The sequence below is a fragment of the Eschrichtius robustus genome, chromosome 1 (genome assembly GCF_028021215.1).
Source record: "Eschrichtius robustus isolate mEscRob2 chromosome 1, mEscRob2.pri, whole genome shotgun sequence".
Lineage (NCBI taxonomy): Eukaryota > Metazoa > Chordata > Mammalia > Artiodactyla > Eschrichtiidae > Eschrichtius > Eschrichtius robustus.
This window is the reverse complement of record NC_090824.1, coordinates 189,440,538-189,458,100: the sequence shown is the minus strand read 5'-3', so window position 1 is coordinate 189,458,100 and position 17,563 is coordinate 189,440,538. Positions and strand designations below refer to the sequence as shown.

Genomic DNA, 17,563 nt, shown 5'->3' with positions numbered 1-17,563 from the left:
CCACCACTGAAATATCAGCTCCCGGAAGACAGGGGTGCTCGCGTGTTTTGTTCAGTGATGTATTCCCAAGTGCCCAGAACAGTGCCTGGCACACGGAGGTGTTGGATGAGTACCTGCCCATGGGCACGAATGAATCCTTCACTGTCTGATGGATTTTCAAACACCCCAGGAAACAGGCTTCAGACTCCCGCCCCCCCAAGGAGGACGCTCACCTTTCAGGGAAGCTACTGCCTCTCCCACCTGGTGCAGGAGGAAAGCCCCGTCTTCCACGTCCTTTAGAGTAACCACGCGGCTGGCCAAGGCAGAGTCCTTCTTTAAATCTTCAACGAAGTCTTCCAGGTCACTGGGGGGAGTGCAAACCACAGATGGAGTGAGCGCTGGGGCCTTCAATAAGGACAGTGCAGGAGCAGAGGGCCCCCTGAGCCTCACCGCCTGGCCTCCCCTCCTGTACCGCGTCCTGGCCGCCCCTTCCACGCCCACGGAGGCGATGGAAGCAGCTGGTACAGGCGTAGCTTGGTTTGGCTTAAGATATTCTGCTGAGGTGTGAGGCAGGTGCGAGGCCGTTTTCCCGGGGCTGTCCACGGGGAGGCCCAGGTTGGCCGCCTGGCTGACCAAGGACCCACTCTTCGTTTTCAGTGTTGCTGATGCCAGCTAAGGGAGGGTGTGTGCACCCTGCGACGTGACAGAGGAGAGAGAGGGACGGAGGGAGCCAAAGGAGGAGGCCGGATTGCTTTAGATCAGGCTTCTCAACCTTGGCACTTGGCCTTTGGGGTCAGGTAATTCTTTTCTGTGTGTGTGTGTGTGTGTGTGTTGGGGGGGGTGCTGTCCTGTGCACTGCAGGATGTTTAGCTGCACCCCTTGCCTCGACGCACTAGAAGCCAGGAGCAGCAACTATATGCCGACAAACTGGACAACCTAGAAGAGGTGGACAAATGCTTACAAAGGTACAACCTTCCGAGACTGAACCAGGAAGAAACTATGAACAGACCAATCACAAGCACTGAAATCGAATCTGTGATTAAAAAACTTCCAGCAAACAAAAGCCCAGGACCAGATGGCTTCACAGGTGAATTCTATCAAACATTTAGGGAAGTGTTAACACCTATCCTTCTGAAACTATTCCAAAAAATTGCAGAGGAAGGAACACTCCCAAACTCATTCTATGAGGCCACCATTACCCTGCTACCAAAACCAGACAAAGATACCACAGAAAAGAAAATTACAGCACTGATGAACATAGACGTAAAAATCCTCAGCAAAATACTGGCAAACCGAATCCAACAGCACATTAAAAGGATCATACACTATGATCAAGTGGAATGTATCCCAGGGATGCAAGGATTCTTCAATATCCACAAATCAATCAGTGTGACACACCACATTAACAAACTGAAGAATAAAAACATATGATCATCTCAATACATGCAGAAAAAGCTTTTGACAAAATTCAACACCCACTGATGATAGATGCCAGTAGCAACCTCCCCTACTTGTGACAAACAAGAATGTCTGCAGGCACTGTTAAATGTCCTTGGGGGAGGGGAGGGGAACGAACTTGCCCCTGACCGAGAACCTCTGGTTTATACCAATTGTCCTGTCAATAAGGACTGAGTGTCCTCTCCAGGCTACAAAGAAAAGAAATGATCACAGATCTGATTTCTGGGGTGTGTGCGCACACTTACACACACCTCTTAGGGTACTGCCAGTTCCAACAGAACTACATTAAGGTCTCCTACTTCAACAAACACACCAATAATAACATCCTGTCGCCTCAGCCCATTAATAACCTCACCCCACCCTTGCGGTTTGCCTGTAAATCCAACAATAGAAAAACCCCTCTTAAAGAAACAGGAACAGAGCTTTGATTTGAAGAACCACTAGGTGGCAGTAAGCGAACAACTATTCCACTGCCAGAGCCTTGAGTGTCGTCGGGTAGGCAGCAGGTTGAGAAAAGTACAAACTTCCAGTCATAAGATAAATAAGTACTCGGGGTGTAATGTACAACACGATAAATATAATTAGCACTGCTGTAGGTTATATATGAAAGCTGTTAAGAGAGGAAATCCTGAGTTCTTATCAGAAGGAAAAATATTTGTTTTCTATTTCTTTAATTGTGTATCTTTATGAGATGTTGGACGCTCACTAAACTTACTGTGGCCAGAGTTTCAAGATGTGTGTAAGTCAAACCATTACGCTGTACTTGAACTCTTACAGTGATGTATGACAAGTACATCTCAGTTAAGCTGGAAGGAAAAATCATTTAATTGGCAATTCTATAAAAATATTAAAAGGCGATTTTTTTTAAAAGAACTTTTCAAGAAGAACCTTGAGATGTCGTTGTAGACAATCAGGCTGTCACAGAAATGTTTCAGACAAGTAACAGCCTTTTTACTTGATGGTGGGTGATTAGCTGTCTATAAAGGCACGAACTAAATAAAAATTCAGAGGCTACCCTTGAGATGATGCACAGTCGTCAGATTTTCTTCTTCAGGAAAATAACTCAAACTGATTTCTTCCTCTAGACTGCTACTGAGAGGGGGATTCTAATTTTAATCAGGCACATTGGGTTGGCATCTGAGGCGACATAAGCTACAGTTCAAATATCAAATAGGTGATAGAGGACAGTACTCTCCATCATGTTGTAGGCTTCTGGTGACTCTGGTCATGAAAAGAATTTGGAAGCTGCTCCCTTACAGTCCCATTCTGGGAGGTTTAAGCTTTCCAAGAAACACCGGAATTACCTATATACAATGGAATACTACGCAGCCATAAAAAAGAATGAAAATTTTGCCATTTGCAGCAACATGGATGGACTTGGAGGGCATTATGCTAAGTGAAACAAGTCAGAGAAAGACAAGTACTGTATGATATCACTTATAGGTGGAATCTAAAAAATACAACTAACTAGTGAATATAACAGAAAAGAAACAGACTCACAGATACAGAGAACAAACTAGTGGTTACCAGTGAGGGGGGGAGGGGGGAAGGTAAGGGGCGGGGAGTGGGAGGTACAAACTAGTGGGTGAAAGATAGGGTAACAAGGATGTATTACACAACACGGGGAATAAAGCCAATATTTTGTAATAACTATAAATGGAGTATAACCTTTAAAAATTGTATAAAACATTTAAAAAATAATTTTAAAAAAAGGCTTTATGAAATTCAAAAAAAAAAAAAAATGAATTACCAACACTAGGAGAACCCACGCAAATGATTATTCATTATGCTAAAAGGTGAAATTGTTCTATGATAAATCTTCATCGCTGTTATGAAGCATGTGTTACACACATTAACATAAAAGACGGGCCTGCCCCAGTGACTGGGGCGTAATAAAACTCTGCTCATTTCAATAGTGGGACTTGATAGATGCTTTCAATAAGAACCACAGAAGATGGGTAACATTCAAGGAAGCATCTTTCATTCTGGATCAGACATACTTTACATTTAAATTCTTCTTTTGTGATTTTAACTACCATTGAATAACAGGAGGATAATTTTGGCGCTGTGTTATTTTGGCTATTAGTTTTAATTTATTGAGATTAAATGCAGGCTTCCCATTTATCACTGGATTGTGCCACTGGCTCCTTTTAATTTTATGCGTTGCCAAGCCCCATAGAACAGCGTGATGGTCCGGCTTCAAAGAGACTAGCTCAGACTCCCAAGGGCTGTTGAATTTCCTGGGCCTGGATGGAGGGGCACTAGCTAAGTGTCCACGGATACCCAGAACCAGCAGAACCCTAAGTGTACACAGTAGGTGCTCAATAAAGAAAGAGGCTGAGAACACCGTCTAGGAAGGGCCTCCTCCTTGGCAAAGACAGGCTTGCCTTCCAGGTTGAACAGCTAAGCACGCAACAAGGGACCGCACTCACCACAACTTCCGGACGACCCTTTCCTCTTCGTGCAGGTATTTCTGCCTCTCCTGCTCCACCAGGACCCGCTGTCGCTGCACAGGGTCCTCCAGTCTCTTCAACGTTTCAATCACTTTGCTGCTGATTTCCTGCTCAGCCTTCCTCATCATCGCCCTCAGCAGCTCCTGGTTCTGCAGCTGTTGGACAAAAGAAGCCACCCACCCTCCGTTGGCTCTGAGGGCTGACACGGGGGTGCCGGAGCCGCCTGACAGGCTCCAGGCGCGGGTTCGGATAAACAGCCCTGCAGCTGAGTCTGTCTTTATTTCAGTGAGAGAGGGAAGGGAGCACAGACCGTATATAATATTGCTGCTTCAGCCAACATCCGAGTTTTAGCAGCCAACTGACAACCAGACTTCCACGTCCCTGTCTGCAAAAAAAATAGGGTCCTTTCTGTACGCTGGTAGTGCATCCTGGCAATGGGTGTAAAGTCTCACTGACATGTTTTCCTAGGGAGAGCCAAGAGTACCAGCTCTGGAGCCAAGCTGACTTTGGATCAAACCCTAAACCCTCTCCCGGATGCGCTGTGAGACTTTGGCCACATTCCTTATCTCTAAGGATGGGGATTCACTTCCTCTGCCAGGGCTAGTCTGAAAATTAAATGAGATACTGTTTGGTACAGAAAGGTACTCAGCGAAAGTTGATTGGAGTGTGGACTGTTTCAGCGTATCAGTTAAAAGAGAATCTGTGTCCCTCTTGTTAATGGGTCCATGGACCAAATGCCCTGTAATCACAGACCATCAAAACACAGTACTTGAGGAGGTGGCGGAGGGAAGGAGTGGGAGTTTGGGATGAGTAGATGTAAACTATTCAATATTATATACAGGATGGATAAACAACAAGGTCCTGCTGTACAGCACAGGGAACTATTTTCAATATCCTGTGATAAACCATAATGGAAAAGAATATATTAAATAAAGAATGTGTGTGTGTATAACTGAGTCGCCTTGCTGTACAGCAGAGATGGGCACAACACTGTAAATCAACTATACTTCAATAAAAATTAAAAAAAAAACAAACTCCCAAAACACAGAACTTGATGTTGACGGTGGCGATGATAATTTCCAGACGAGCCCAAGGCTCTTGGCAATTAACTAATTTCCCTGGATTATACGTAGCTTGCTTGCATACATAAGACCACAATTTCCATATAATTTTCCATGTAGTTTCCAGAACACTCTTGTTTCTCACCCCAGAGTACAGGATGTGTGAGTTTGAATCCAGGCTTCACAACAATCTAGCCAAACACTTGAGTCCTGTTTCCAACAAGGCGTTAAGTGCTTTCCTGGGGCAGGACAATTTTCTGACAGCACACACATCAAGTGAGTTCATTCAATCAGCCTCAAAACCAGTAATTATATTATACCTATTATATTAGCTAAGGTTCCCCTGAAATTTCAATTCGCTGTTATTGTTTTCTTCGTTTTCTGGTTTCGTGCACCGTGTATCACCTCATAGGAATAATGATGCCTCTGTCAACTGTCCATCATCTGTGCAAACAGAGCGGAAATACCATCTGACCGTGTAACCTACCACCCGCTTGAAGCCTCATCACGGCTTCCGTTTTCTCTGAATAAAAATAAAACGTTTCAACGCGAACCACTCAAGCAAAACCGCCATCATGTTCGAACATCAACATGGCACCACGATCAACTGGCCATCCAGAGAGAGACTGCCTGGGTTCATTTCCGAGTTTTCCCACTTAGTGGGAAATTAGTGCGGTTATGTTACAGTAAGTCCCCTACACACAAATCTTCAAGTTGTGAACTTTCAAAGATGCAGACGTGCCCCTGTATGCCAACTGTTGTGCTGGACTACTGTACTTTTCAAGGTACTGTACTGTAAGATTAAAAATGTTTATTTTTTGTGTTTTTGTTTTTTATGTATTATTTGTGTGAAATGTATTATAACATTATACATATTGTACATATGTATACATATACATATGTTTATGTATACATATACATAAACCTATTAAGTACAGTATTTTATAGCCGACTGTGTCAGTTGGGTACCTAGGCTAACTTTCTTGGACTTAACAAACAAATTGGACTTATGAACGCACTCTTGGAACGAAATGCGTTCGTATGCAGGGGACTTACTGTATTAATCTCCCTGTGTCTCTCCAAAACAAAAAAAGGGATAGTAATAGTTCATATCTCACAGACTGGTAATGGAGCTTCGAGAGGCAATAAAGTGCTCGCAGTCATGCCTGGCACAAACCGAGCTCTCGGTGCAGATGACCTGTTGTTATCAGGGGGCATCACCCTGGGGGCAGGACCTGCTGGTCTGTCTGGGAGGGAACCAAATAAAAATGTGCTGCCCTTGGGTTACCTCCTCTGTATGACTCATGATCGTGGTTTCACACTGTTCTTGCTAATAATATCTTTTTATTAAGGTCTTAAAAACAGTCAGTCTACTGCTGAAAGGCAACACGTTTGGAGACAATGCACAGACGGCGACTTCCCGCCATGCTCTCTGCAGCTACAGCTCTGCCCACAAGGTGTGGGGCAGGCTGGCACTCTCCCACATCGCCAGCCTCCTTGCCCTGTGTGCAGCTGGCACTCTCTCTGCTGTAGCCACAGGACCATCCTTTCAGTTCTTCTGACTGCCCAACCTCCTTTCTGCCACAGGGACTTTGCAGGTGCTACTCCCTCTACCTGGTTAATTTCTGCTCTCCACAGAGTCTCCAGGACACAAGTGCCTGGCACATGGCAGGCATTCGATAAATTATTTGTTCAATGCGTGAACTGAGTTAAGCGATGATGTTGGTAATAACAGACAATGGAGTATCCAAAATCCTTTCCCGGATGGGAGAAATGCGGGGTGACCCATGGGCTCAGCTATGCCTTGAGCCTGATCAGTGCTGATGCCCTGACTTGCTCTGACTGCAGTTGTTAAATACACACAGTAACATCAGCTGTTATCAAAATGGTACGCTCAAGTTCAATGCCATGTGTCAGATCCCACAGACCTATTTCCTTTGGGGGTTGAGGGTGAATGGTAATGGATACGTAAGGCACAAATAAGAAGACAATTAAATGTGTCCAAAAATGACTGATGCCGAGGTCCCGTCCCTGAAAGATTCTAACTGGTCTGAGATGCAGCCTTGGCACTGAGAATTTTTTAAGACCCTTAGATGATTCTGATGTGCCACCAAAGGTGAGCACTGTGGTCTAAGAAAAGGGCTCAGGAATGGACAGATGACGTCACTGTGCCATGCGCTGTGTGGCACGGCCCTCTGCACCTAAGCCTCCTCCTGCCCAAGACTCACAGACAAGCTCCAGTGAAGTTATGGTCCAATCAGCAGTGCGTATTGACAGTGGCTATGAAGCCGGAAATTATTGCTAGAATATTTCAAATTCTTAAAATTGAAATTTGAAAGATGGGAGAAGTGAGGCCCTGAGAAGTTAGGATACTTGTTAAGAGTCACTCAGCAGTTGCACGGGGGCAGAATCAGCATGAGAACCGGGTCTTTCAAATTCAACCCGGTAATTTTCCAATCACCATCTGCTAGACAGAGTACTACATAGCAATGTCTGCTTTAATCCCAGCCACAAGCAGTTTCTGGCACACAGTAGGTACCCAACACATATCTGAGGTATGAATGACAATACAGTTGACCCTTGAACAACGCAGGGGTGGGGTGCCTACCCTCCACGCAATCGACAATCCGGGTATAACTTTATAGCCCACCCTCCATAGTCACGGTTCTGCATCCGCAGATTCAATCAACTGCGGATCATATGTATAACGTTTCTGAGATGCCTACAGCCATATCAGAAGAACACAACTGCATGTAATATTCAAATTATTCAGCTGGTAACAGGGTCAGATCACACTCAAATTATTCCACTCAAAGCAGAGGCAAGGAGAGGCTTGCCTCGAGTTCCAGGCTGTATGATCTTCCTTCCCAGAAAGAGGGGCTTCCTGGAGCCAGCTAGAGAGAGACTAAACAGGGAAGTCCCATAGCACACTGGCTGGCACATGGGCAACAATGAGCTAATCATGAAAGAATAAAGACGTACACAGGTTCTCTTTCCACTGTCCCCTGGTCCCCTGCCCTCCCTGCCTGGCGTCCTTACCACTGTCTCGAGGACTTCCAGCATGTGTAAAAAGCAGTGCTGAAGGCAGGAAGTGTGCCAACATCTCTCACTAAGTGCTTCGAATAAACTAGTCACCAGCACTTTAAAACATGACATTTAGTTTTGCTTAGCAGGGATTCTAAATTCCAATTAACTTAAAAAAAACTCTATTTAAGGTATAGTTTACAAACTAGAAAATGTACCCATTTTAAGTACACAGATCAATGAGTTTTGACAAATGTATACACTGATGGAAGCACCACTAAAAAGGGAGACAACATTTGTTCTCACCCTAGAAAATTCCCTCATGACACTCTGCACGCAATCTCCTAACCCTCAGCTCAAGGAAACCACCGATATGCGTTTTGTTCCTCTAGATTAGTTTTTCCTGTTCTAGAATGTCATACAAATGGAATTGTACACTATGAAATTTTTTGTGTCTGGCTTCTTTCCTTCAGGATATTGTCTTTGAGATCCAGCCATGCTATTGGGAGTTTTAGTAGTTCATTATTTTTCATGCTGAGTGGCATTCTATTGTATGGACTTAGTACGTTGCCTGTACTAACATTTTAATGTTTTTACATATTGACTTGATTCTGATGATCTTGTTTATATTCACTTATTTCTGGAAGCATCTTTTTTGAAAATTTATTTTTGGCTGCGTTGGGTCTTCGTTACTGCACGTGGGCTTCCTCTAGTTGCGGCGAGCAGGGGCTACTCTTCATTGCTGTGCATTGTGGGCTTCTCATTGTGGTGGCTTCTCTTGTTGTGGAGCACGGGCTCTAGGCGCGCAGGCTTCAGTAGTTGTGGCACGTGGGCTCAGTAGTTGTGGCTCGCAGGCTCTAGAGCACAGGCTCAGTAATTGTGGCGCACGGGCTTAGTTGCTCTGTGGCATGTGGGATCTTCCCGGACCAGGGCTCGAACCTGTGTCCCCTGCATTGGCAGGCGGATTCTTAACCACCACGCCACCAGGGAAGCCCCTGGAAGCATCTTTTTTGATTTGATATTATACAATCATGATTGTGATTTGCGAGTAATGCCAATTATAGTTTTAACTTTCCCATCCACGTGCCTTTTTTTTTTCTTTTTCCAGCCCTACTGCACTTGCTAGGATATTCAGTACAGAGTTAAGTAGAAGTGAGAGGAGGCTTCTCTGGCCTTGGTCCCGATTTTATGGAGAATGTGATAGTGTTTCACCACTAACTATAACGTTTTCTGTAGGATTTTCAGACGTCCTTTATCAGGTTAAGAAAGTTTCCTTCTACTCCAAGAGCGCTGAGTGCTTTTATCATCGGTATTGAATTTTGTCACATGTTTTTTCCTGCACTTACTGAAATGATATGATTGTCTCCTTTATTCTGCTAAAAGGTCAAATACATTGACTCAGTTTTTTTCATATTAAAACAATCTTGGACTCCTGGGATAAAATCCAGGATAATGTATTATCCTTTTTATATACTGCTGGATTCAATTGCTCATATTTTGTTAAGGATTTGTTACATATATTTTCATGAGGCATATTGGTCTGTGGCTTTCTTTTCTTATAATATCCTTGACTGGTTTTGCTCTTAGTGTAATTCTGCCTTCATAAAATGAGTTGGGAAGTGTCCTCTGTTTTCTGAAGACGTTTTTTACTTTCGAGATGTACTTTAAAGATGTGATTCCATTGTTTTTTAACTTTTGTCTCTGAGAAGTCAGTGTTCTTATTTATGTTTCCCTGTATGTAATGTGTCCTCCACCTCCCCCCCTGGCTGCTTTTAAGATTTATCTCTTTATTCTTGGTTTTTAGCAATTTGCTTTTGCTTTTGGTGTGGTTACATTTGTGCTTATCCTTTTAGGAGCTTATTAAGTTTTTTGGTCTGTAGATTTACAGCTTTCATCAGATTTGGAAAAATTTCAGCCACTGTTTCTTCTAGTAATTTTCTCTTCCCCCTTGACCACTTAATATTGTCCCAAGAGCCATTAAGTTTCAGTTCATTTTCTTCAGACTTTTTCTTCTCTATCCTTCAGTTTGGACATTTCCATTGCTATCTTTTCAAGCTGACTGATATTTCATTTCAGCAGTGACTTAATCTTCTATTAAGTCTGTTGAGATATTGTTTTTTAGCTCTTGAAAGTTTTACTTAGAGTTTTAAAACATCTTCCATTTTTTTTGGTCTCATTGTGTTCATGTTTTTCTTTGAGTCCTTGAGAATAATTATCATAGCTGTTTTAAAGTCCTTGCTGATGACCTCATTGTCCCTGTCATTTCTGACTGGTTTCCACTGACTGATTCTTCTTAAGCTTACGGGTCACATTTCTCAGCACCATCACCTGTCTAGTGACTTTTGATTGAATGCTGGACATGGAGTTCTGGATTTTGTTGTTTTCCTTTACAGATGTTAGACTTCCTTTGGCAGACAATTTAGTTCCTTGTGGACATTCTTGTTCTTTAGAAGCTTGTGTTTAAGCTTTGTCAGGGTGAGTCTAGGGTAGCCTTTACTCTAGGGCTAGTTTAGTCTTAAGACTGAAGCATGGCCTTTCTCTGATTGCTACTGAATGCCCCAGGTGATTAATAAAACCTCTTTGTGCCTGCTGGTTAAGACATAAACATCTCCCTGTGTGAGCTCTGGGAAATTTCTGGCGTACAGCCTCCCACTTTGTGTCTGGCTTAGTGGTCTTTCACAATACACATGCCTGGATTACTAGTAGACAAGCAGATCCACAGATTTACATACTTCTTTCTCCAGACCTTCCTTTTATTTGGTACTTCGCTCCACAACTTCTAGCTGCTTCAGCTCTTTACCCTCAACTCAGTTGGACGGTCAGTGCTCTGTTTGGGTCATCCCTCTCTGTGTCACAATCTAAAAAGTGTGCCCAGGCAGACAGCTGAGGAAGTGACAGGTTTCACCTCCTTTCCTTCCATTCTCCTAAGGATCACACTCCTGTGTTGTCTGTTGTCCAATGTCTGAATAGAGTTGTTTCACACATTTATTTTTCAGTGTTCTAGTTGTCAACAGTAGGAAGGAAAGTACAGTTGTAGTTACCCCTTCATCTCTGGAAACTTCAGTTTATTGTAAATTCTGAGCCTTGACGTTTTTATAAAAATACTCAGACAGAAGTAATGCTCTTCGCTATTAAAAATTTAAGTGGACCAAATAAGTTATCCGTATCAGCTTCACTGAGAAGCTAGGAAACTGCCTAAACCTAATTCCACCCACCTCAAAATGGACACGCACCTCACATACTCATCTTGATTTCTCAGGTAAAATTTAAGACCATCCGTCTTGCCAACAGTGTAGTTTAACTGAACTGACTTTGCTGTCCAGCAGTGACAGTGAACAGTGGCTGTACAACAGATCAGGAAGTTTCATAATGGCCAGACCCCAGAATGACTCCTGACCATCCAGGTTAGCTCCCCAGGCTGTAGGGAACCAGGTATAGGATGCCTCCTCACAAGCACATGTTATCTGGGAGACCTTGCCCCATCTTAGACAGCCTGTGTGTGCAGGTCTATCTAGGGCTTGATACATTGTATGGCAGCCTGATTGTCAACTCCTGTGCTAGTTCCATTCATTATTTCTGCCTGGTGGGGAGAAATAGGCCTGCTCAGCATGGGCCAACCTCTCGAGTGCTTTTCTCAGGGACACACATTCCCATGACCGTTATTTTGAATGTCAGAAGATAAATGAGACTCTGGCACACTTTTATGAGGCACTATCGTATAAAAAGACACCTTAAGATAACTGTGCTGAATCGTATCATTTCAAATACAATGGCTCTGTGTCCTGCTATGTTTCCTTTTTATGTTGATGTTTTACCTCTTCCCTCTCTTGGGAACACACAGTAAGTTCTCAGTAGTCTTAAAAATGGAACACTAAGTTCAGAATAATCTAATTTTTAGTTTATCGGGAAGCACAAGGAAGAGATAAGGGACAAAGAAAAAAATTGTGGGAACTGGAAAAGTAGGCCAAGTCTCATCTGCCCCCCCCCCCCAAGGAACTTGAACCCGCTCTTCCAGAAGTTTCTCTCTCCCCTCAAGCCCACGAAGAGGGGCAGAACTGCAGCCACTTCTGTGGATACTGGATGGCCTTAGTAAAACCCAAGTATTGTGGCATTTTGGAAAAAAGATGTAGCTCATCACTTCTTTTTGTTTTTTTTCTAAATCGTACCAGAAAAGGTAATAGACAAAGACAATCATCTTTTGAAGGGCACATTTATTAGGTGCCAGACCTTCCCCCTGTCTCTTTTTCCGTTGTTGCCAGCTAACTGCAGGTGCAGCTCTTACCTGGGAGTGGGACCATCACAGTATAAAAGTTCCATATAGCTCTTATCATTTATGACTAAGTAGAGAATACGTCTGATTAGCCACTGGGAATGAGGCGCATTGTTTAGAATCAGGGCTTTGAAGTCACCGGGTGTGTTTTTCATGCTTACAGGGTGTTTCTGCTTCACCCCTTGTGATAGCTGGCTGAGATCTCAATTTCCAAAAGGCATCTCAATGGACCGAGAGTTCATGATATCTGAGAGCACTAGTTCTCACCCTGGAACGTTCTAGAACCACCAGTGCTTGGCCTTCGATCCATACCAATGAAGTCAGACTCTGGCAGGGGTGTTCGGGTATCAGTATTTCTGTGAAAGGCCTCAGGTGATTCTAATGGGTAGCCCGGGTTAAGAACCGTTCTCCGAGACTGGTAATTCACGCGAGACTGAGGAGCGGAAAGACAGGAGCAAAGTTTTCATGTTTCTTTGATCATTTTCTCAGGCTCCTTCACCTCCCTTCAACATTCTCTTTGCCCTATTTAAATCTATACGCCCCACAGTGCCTGCGTCAAATTTCTGCTTTGGAGAATAATCCATCAATTCTGCAAATGAAATACTCAAATAGACTACGCTTGACAGTCTAGGATTTTCCCACTGATTTAATTATCTAATTACTGGAGCCGGCTGCCAAGCACAAACAGATTTCATTCGTTTTCACTATTTTATAACACAGTTCAAAGAACATTTGAATTTCTAATTCAATTTTTGTTCTTTTGAGACTGTTCTGGAGTTTCGGAGCTCTCTAATGATAGCTCCATTATTGGGCTTGTAATCATTTTGGGGGGTTGCACTTTACTTTTGGTGTATAATACATGTGCTGAGGGGGGATTGGTGCTGGGATAGCTTAATTATTCTAAACTGGTTTTGTCTCAAATAGACTCCCCTTAAAGCTGATGGGGGCACGGAGGATGCAAAGACCAAGGCAGAAATAAGAGCATCCAGGTTAGGAAACAAAGTGCTTCTCTTTCCCCACGTGCCTGTGCTTTAGAACTGTACCATCTCAGCTCAAGAGCACACCTGCTCTGTGCTCTTTACCCAGAAAGCCAGGAAAGCTGAGCAGCTCTGGGGCAATAAAGAAAACTGTGTGGTTAAGATAGTGTCCCGGACTTGACTATAGACCCTCTTTGTCTGAGAAGCTGTGATTTTGCAACTGAGCCTCCCCAGTTCATGGGTTACAAGGAGCGGCAAGTTGTGGGAGACCCCTCCCTCCTGGCCAGAGGACCAAACACTGCCGGCCACCAGCAGGCTGATGCTGCAGCCTCACACATCACGGCCTGGGTATCAAATTCGCCACACTTCAGGGCAATTCCACCTCTGCCCCAAACCAGCAAATGCTCACTTTTGAAAGCAGTAGGAACTACCGTACACACGACGCGTTTAGGAATTTTTTTCTCGTGAGGGTCCAGCTAGGAGTGCACAATTTCCAAATGACCGGCAGGTGGCACTAAAAGGCAGATGCAGCGCAAGATGGGGGCTTAACCTCCATAACCCCCAGGTAAGAACCTGGGAGCCCACAGACCCTCTCTGGCCTGCACATGCGTCATCTGGCCTGCAGAGTACGAAATAACTGATTTTTAAATTACCTTCCACCAGTTTTAGAATGAGTACAGATAATTTCATATAAAACCTCCAGATTCTCTTGAAATACTGAAACATCCAGAAACAATGGACTCTCATTCTACCAGGTCAAGAGCTGCCTGGAGCTGAGTGGCGACTGTCCTTTAGAGGGGCCAACTTGTCACTGTCTCTCGTCCACTCACCTAAGTTACCGCCAGACACTGTGGGCACTGGATTTTCGCACCCTGCACACACCCTCAGCCCAACCTGTACACTTCATTTCACTGCAAAGTGTCTTTAAAATCACCAAGCAAGGAGAAGCGAATGTAAAGGATGGGGAACTTCCCCGGTGACACGATTCAGAAGAGGATTTAAGTGAATGCGCACGGGCTGTCCAGGAGTCTGGGACGTTGCCTGAGAGGCAGAGTAGCCTTTGGAGACCTGAGCCTGAGCAGCCTGGTCAGTGATGGGACCTCAAGGCAGGCTCTCAAGCTGCCTTCCCTTCTGTTTGTTCTCCAGTAGGTAGAGGGCAAGGGGAAATCAGCTTCTAAGCTTTAATCAGGCTGTGGAAAAGGCAGGACTCAGGCATCGGCGAGCTGAAGGGAGAGAGCAGCTGTGCTTTGAAGCCCTTTCCTTACTGGACTCACCAGCCCAGGAGCTTGCACCCCACTGAGGGCACCACAGCTGCGTGGCTGCTCCTGGCTACGTGTGCCTTTTACTAACGTTTGGACTACGAGCTTCTCGAAGTCCAGGAGGAAGCCTGAGAACAGTCTGAGCCAGCACTACCTCCGCATTCATCAGCCTGCCACCAAGGGCAGAGAGGCGTGAGACTGATCCGTGGAGGAGACAGATGACCTCATAAAGATACGCCCTCCCAGTTCCTTATCACCCTGAACCAGGGCACACGTTACCCTGCCTCGTCAGATTTATGGGATTTGTTCACCAAGACTCGTGACACGAAGGGTCATTTTTCCCTACCCTTTGATTCCTGTGTAGTTCATATATTCCTAACAATGGGAATGAGTAAGGAAAATATTGTGGCACACACACACTATCCAAATAAAATGCAGATGTTTTTCTCAAGTCATCCACGATGGCTCCTTTTCCTTGTGAATTCACCCTCCGGTCCGAACTCCTATTTCTAAATACATCATAGCTCCCTGCAAAAAACCTGAGCTGCCTGCAGCACCTTTGCACATGCTCAGTGAAGCAGGAAGTCATAACTGGCTGTTAGAACGCGCCACGGGCGCCTCTGCTTTCAGCTCTCCTCCAGAAAACAGAGGCTTAATGCTTTTTTCATGGGTAAAAGCACACACAGCTTAAAGAAGTGGCTACAGACTACCACTGCAGTGGAAGGCTCTAGACCAAGATTACGTGTGTGGGAGAGGAGACCACTGGGGAATGGCGCCTGCATCCTGGTCCTCAGTTATCCCTAGAAAGGATGGTGGAAAGAACCCCGAGAAGGTGCCATGGGGCCAGGGATGCGGAAGGAGGCGGATGGGAGGAGGAAGCTGATTGTGGGCAGTTAAGTCGGCGGACACCATCCATAGGGAACATGGTCTGTACCTGGAGCTGTCGCATCTGCTGGAGCTGGAGCCTGAGTTCGGCCACATTCCTCTTCATGTCGAGCAGGCTCATGTGGGCGGCGGAGGTGCCAGCAGGCGGGAGCTGGCTGGGGGGCCCCGAGGACTCCAGGGCGCCAAGAGGCTTCCCGCCGGAAACCTGGGGAGTTCCTAGGAGAAAAGAGCAGCAAAGTCCCTGAGAATGCCAGGAAGGAAAGTCGAAGCTGCAAGTCCCATCCCAACAGACTACTGGTAACTCTGAAAACGCCCATTTCCTTCATGATGAAAAAAAATCTTAAAAAATGACATTGGTTCTCTAAAGGGCAAAAAGAGGGAATCGAATTTAAATAAATTAAGGAAGGTGCATGCAGTGTTATAGTGTGTGGTCTGTAGAAGTCATGTTCTAGAAGTTTGGTGCTATAGGAAGGGAGATCACAGAGCGGTATGTACAACATGATGCCATATTAAGGAACCAGCTGTCTGTCTATCCATGTGTCTTCTTTAAACACACGGGTGTGCACAGAAAAAAGACAGACGTACATATAACAAAGTGTTAACAGTAACTCTAGCTGGTGGTATTCTGTGAGTTTTCTATTTTTGATATCACTACTTTTTGTATTTTAAAATTTGCATAGTGAATATCTATAATTTTTTTGGGGGGGGGGCCTGCATCACATGGCTTGTGGGATCTTAGTTCCCAGACCAGGGATCAAACCCATTCCCCCTGCAGTGGTAGCACGGAGTCTTAACCACTAGACCACCAGGGAATTCCCTATAATTTTATAATAGAAAAAATAACTTAAAACTCTGGGCCCTAACACAGGCTGCCTACTGTGACTATTCCCTACAGGCAGATGTAGCCCAAGAACACCCACTTAGTTCTGGGCAGAGACTTGGCCAATCACCAAGGGGAAACTAATAGGAACTGGGTACTCCCTTCGGGTTTCCAGCCCCAAAGAAGCAGGACCTCTGCATACATCTCCTTTAGTGAGAAAATCAGACATGATGCAAATATTCTTTAGGAGAAGAATAAAAAAAAAGGCAGCAGAGAGAAACTCTTCCTCAACAGTTTTGTTGCTGCCATAAACTTTTGCTCCCTGAGTGCAACTTAAATCATCCTCACGTAGTTCCTAAGTCCATCTGGGAAAGGCCTGATTTGAGCAAGTCTGTTTTAAAAATGTCCCCACAAAGGATCCCAAGTAGCGCTCACAGGATCAGCAAGGTGTGGGAATCAAAAGGGGACGCTGTTTCCTTTTTAGGACAATGTAATTCTGTGGAAGAGGCTTCAGGTAGAGAGTAGACAGGGAATCCACAACACGCAGACACACACACTCACTCACACCTGAAGGGGCTGTTCAGCTCTCTTTCCTGTAAGGGACAAAGTGGAAGGTTTGCTTAGTCCAGGCTGGCCTTGCACGGCAGAACCTTCTCGCTGCTCTGTGTACCTGGAATGCTTAGAGCACAGCGGCCTCTCTTTCCATCTAGGCTCAACAGCCGTGGAAACCTGTCCTTCCCCAGAATGCACAGCCCCGCAAGCCTCCCAGAGCTGCTGCCACGGCTACGGATGGTGCGCCAGTGAGCAAGGAAGTGCCTCGAAACTGTCCTCTTACTTGCGTGGCCTCAGCAATGCCAACAGAGAGCTGACAGAGCACCAAATTCCTCACCCCTGGGTGCCCGTCCCAACAGAACCGGTCTCCCAGCTCTCATGGCCCCCTTGGAGAGTCGGGGGAACACGTGGGAAAGCATTTGAAGGATTTTCAAAGGAGACCCAGCAGACCAGACGGTGAGCTTTTTGTCATCTTTATGAGCCAACTGGCCACTTGCGTCATCACCAGTCATGACTCTGACCGACTTTTGACCATCCCCCCGAGATCAAAATCACCCTCGAAAGAGCAAGATTTGCCATCTCTGTAATTATTCCAGAGAGTGTTCTCTAACTGTGAAGGTCCTCAGTGAAAGAACATCCAGTAACATTTCCAATAATAGCAGCCTGTCCGAGTTAACACAGCACCTTCGAGAACAAGTATTCTGAGGGGATGACAATGAATTGGAAGTCTTCCTTTAAGACTCAGTCAAGTTACTTTATCATCACTCCACATTCTCAGGCATAGGTGCGTGTGTACACGCACACACACACGCGTGCACGCACACC

The 17,563-nt window shown here is 45.0% G+C and overlaps 1 protein-coding gene across 15 annotated transcripts in view; it reads right to left on the bottom strand.

The window, feature by feature from the left end:
* KIAA1217 (KIAA1217 ortholog) overlaps nt 1-17,563 on the bottom strand; it is a 500,420-nt gene that overhangs the window by 29,150 nt on the left and 453,707 nt on the right. For all 15 annotated transcript variants that reach the window (XM_068561341.1, XM_068561412.1, XM_068561335.1 and 12 more), the window contains 3 exons: nt 15,416-15,582; nt 3,870-4,045; nt 213-343 (listed from right to left, as the gene is read on the bottom strand). In XM_068561341.1, coding sequence (XP_068417442.1) covers nt 213-343; nt 3,870-4,045; nt 15,416-15,582 — 474 coding nt within the window. The remainder of the gene's footprint in view (nt 1-212; nt 344-3,869; nt 4,046-15,415; nt 15,583-17,563) is intronic.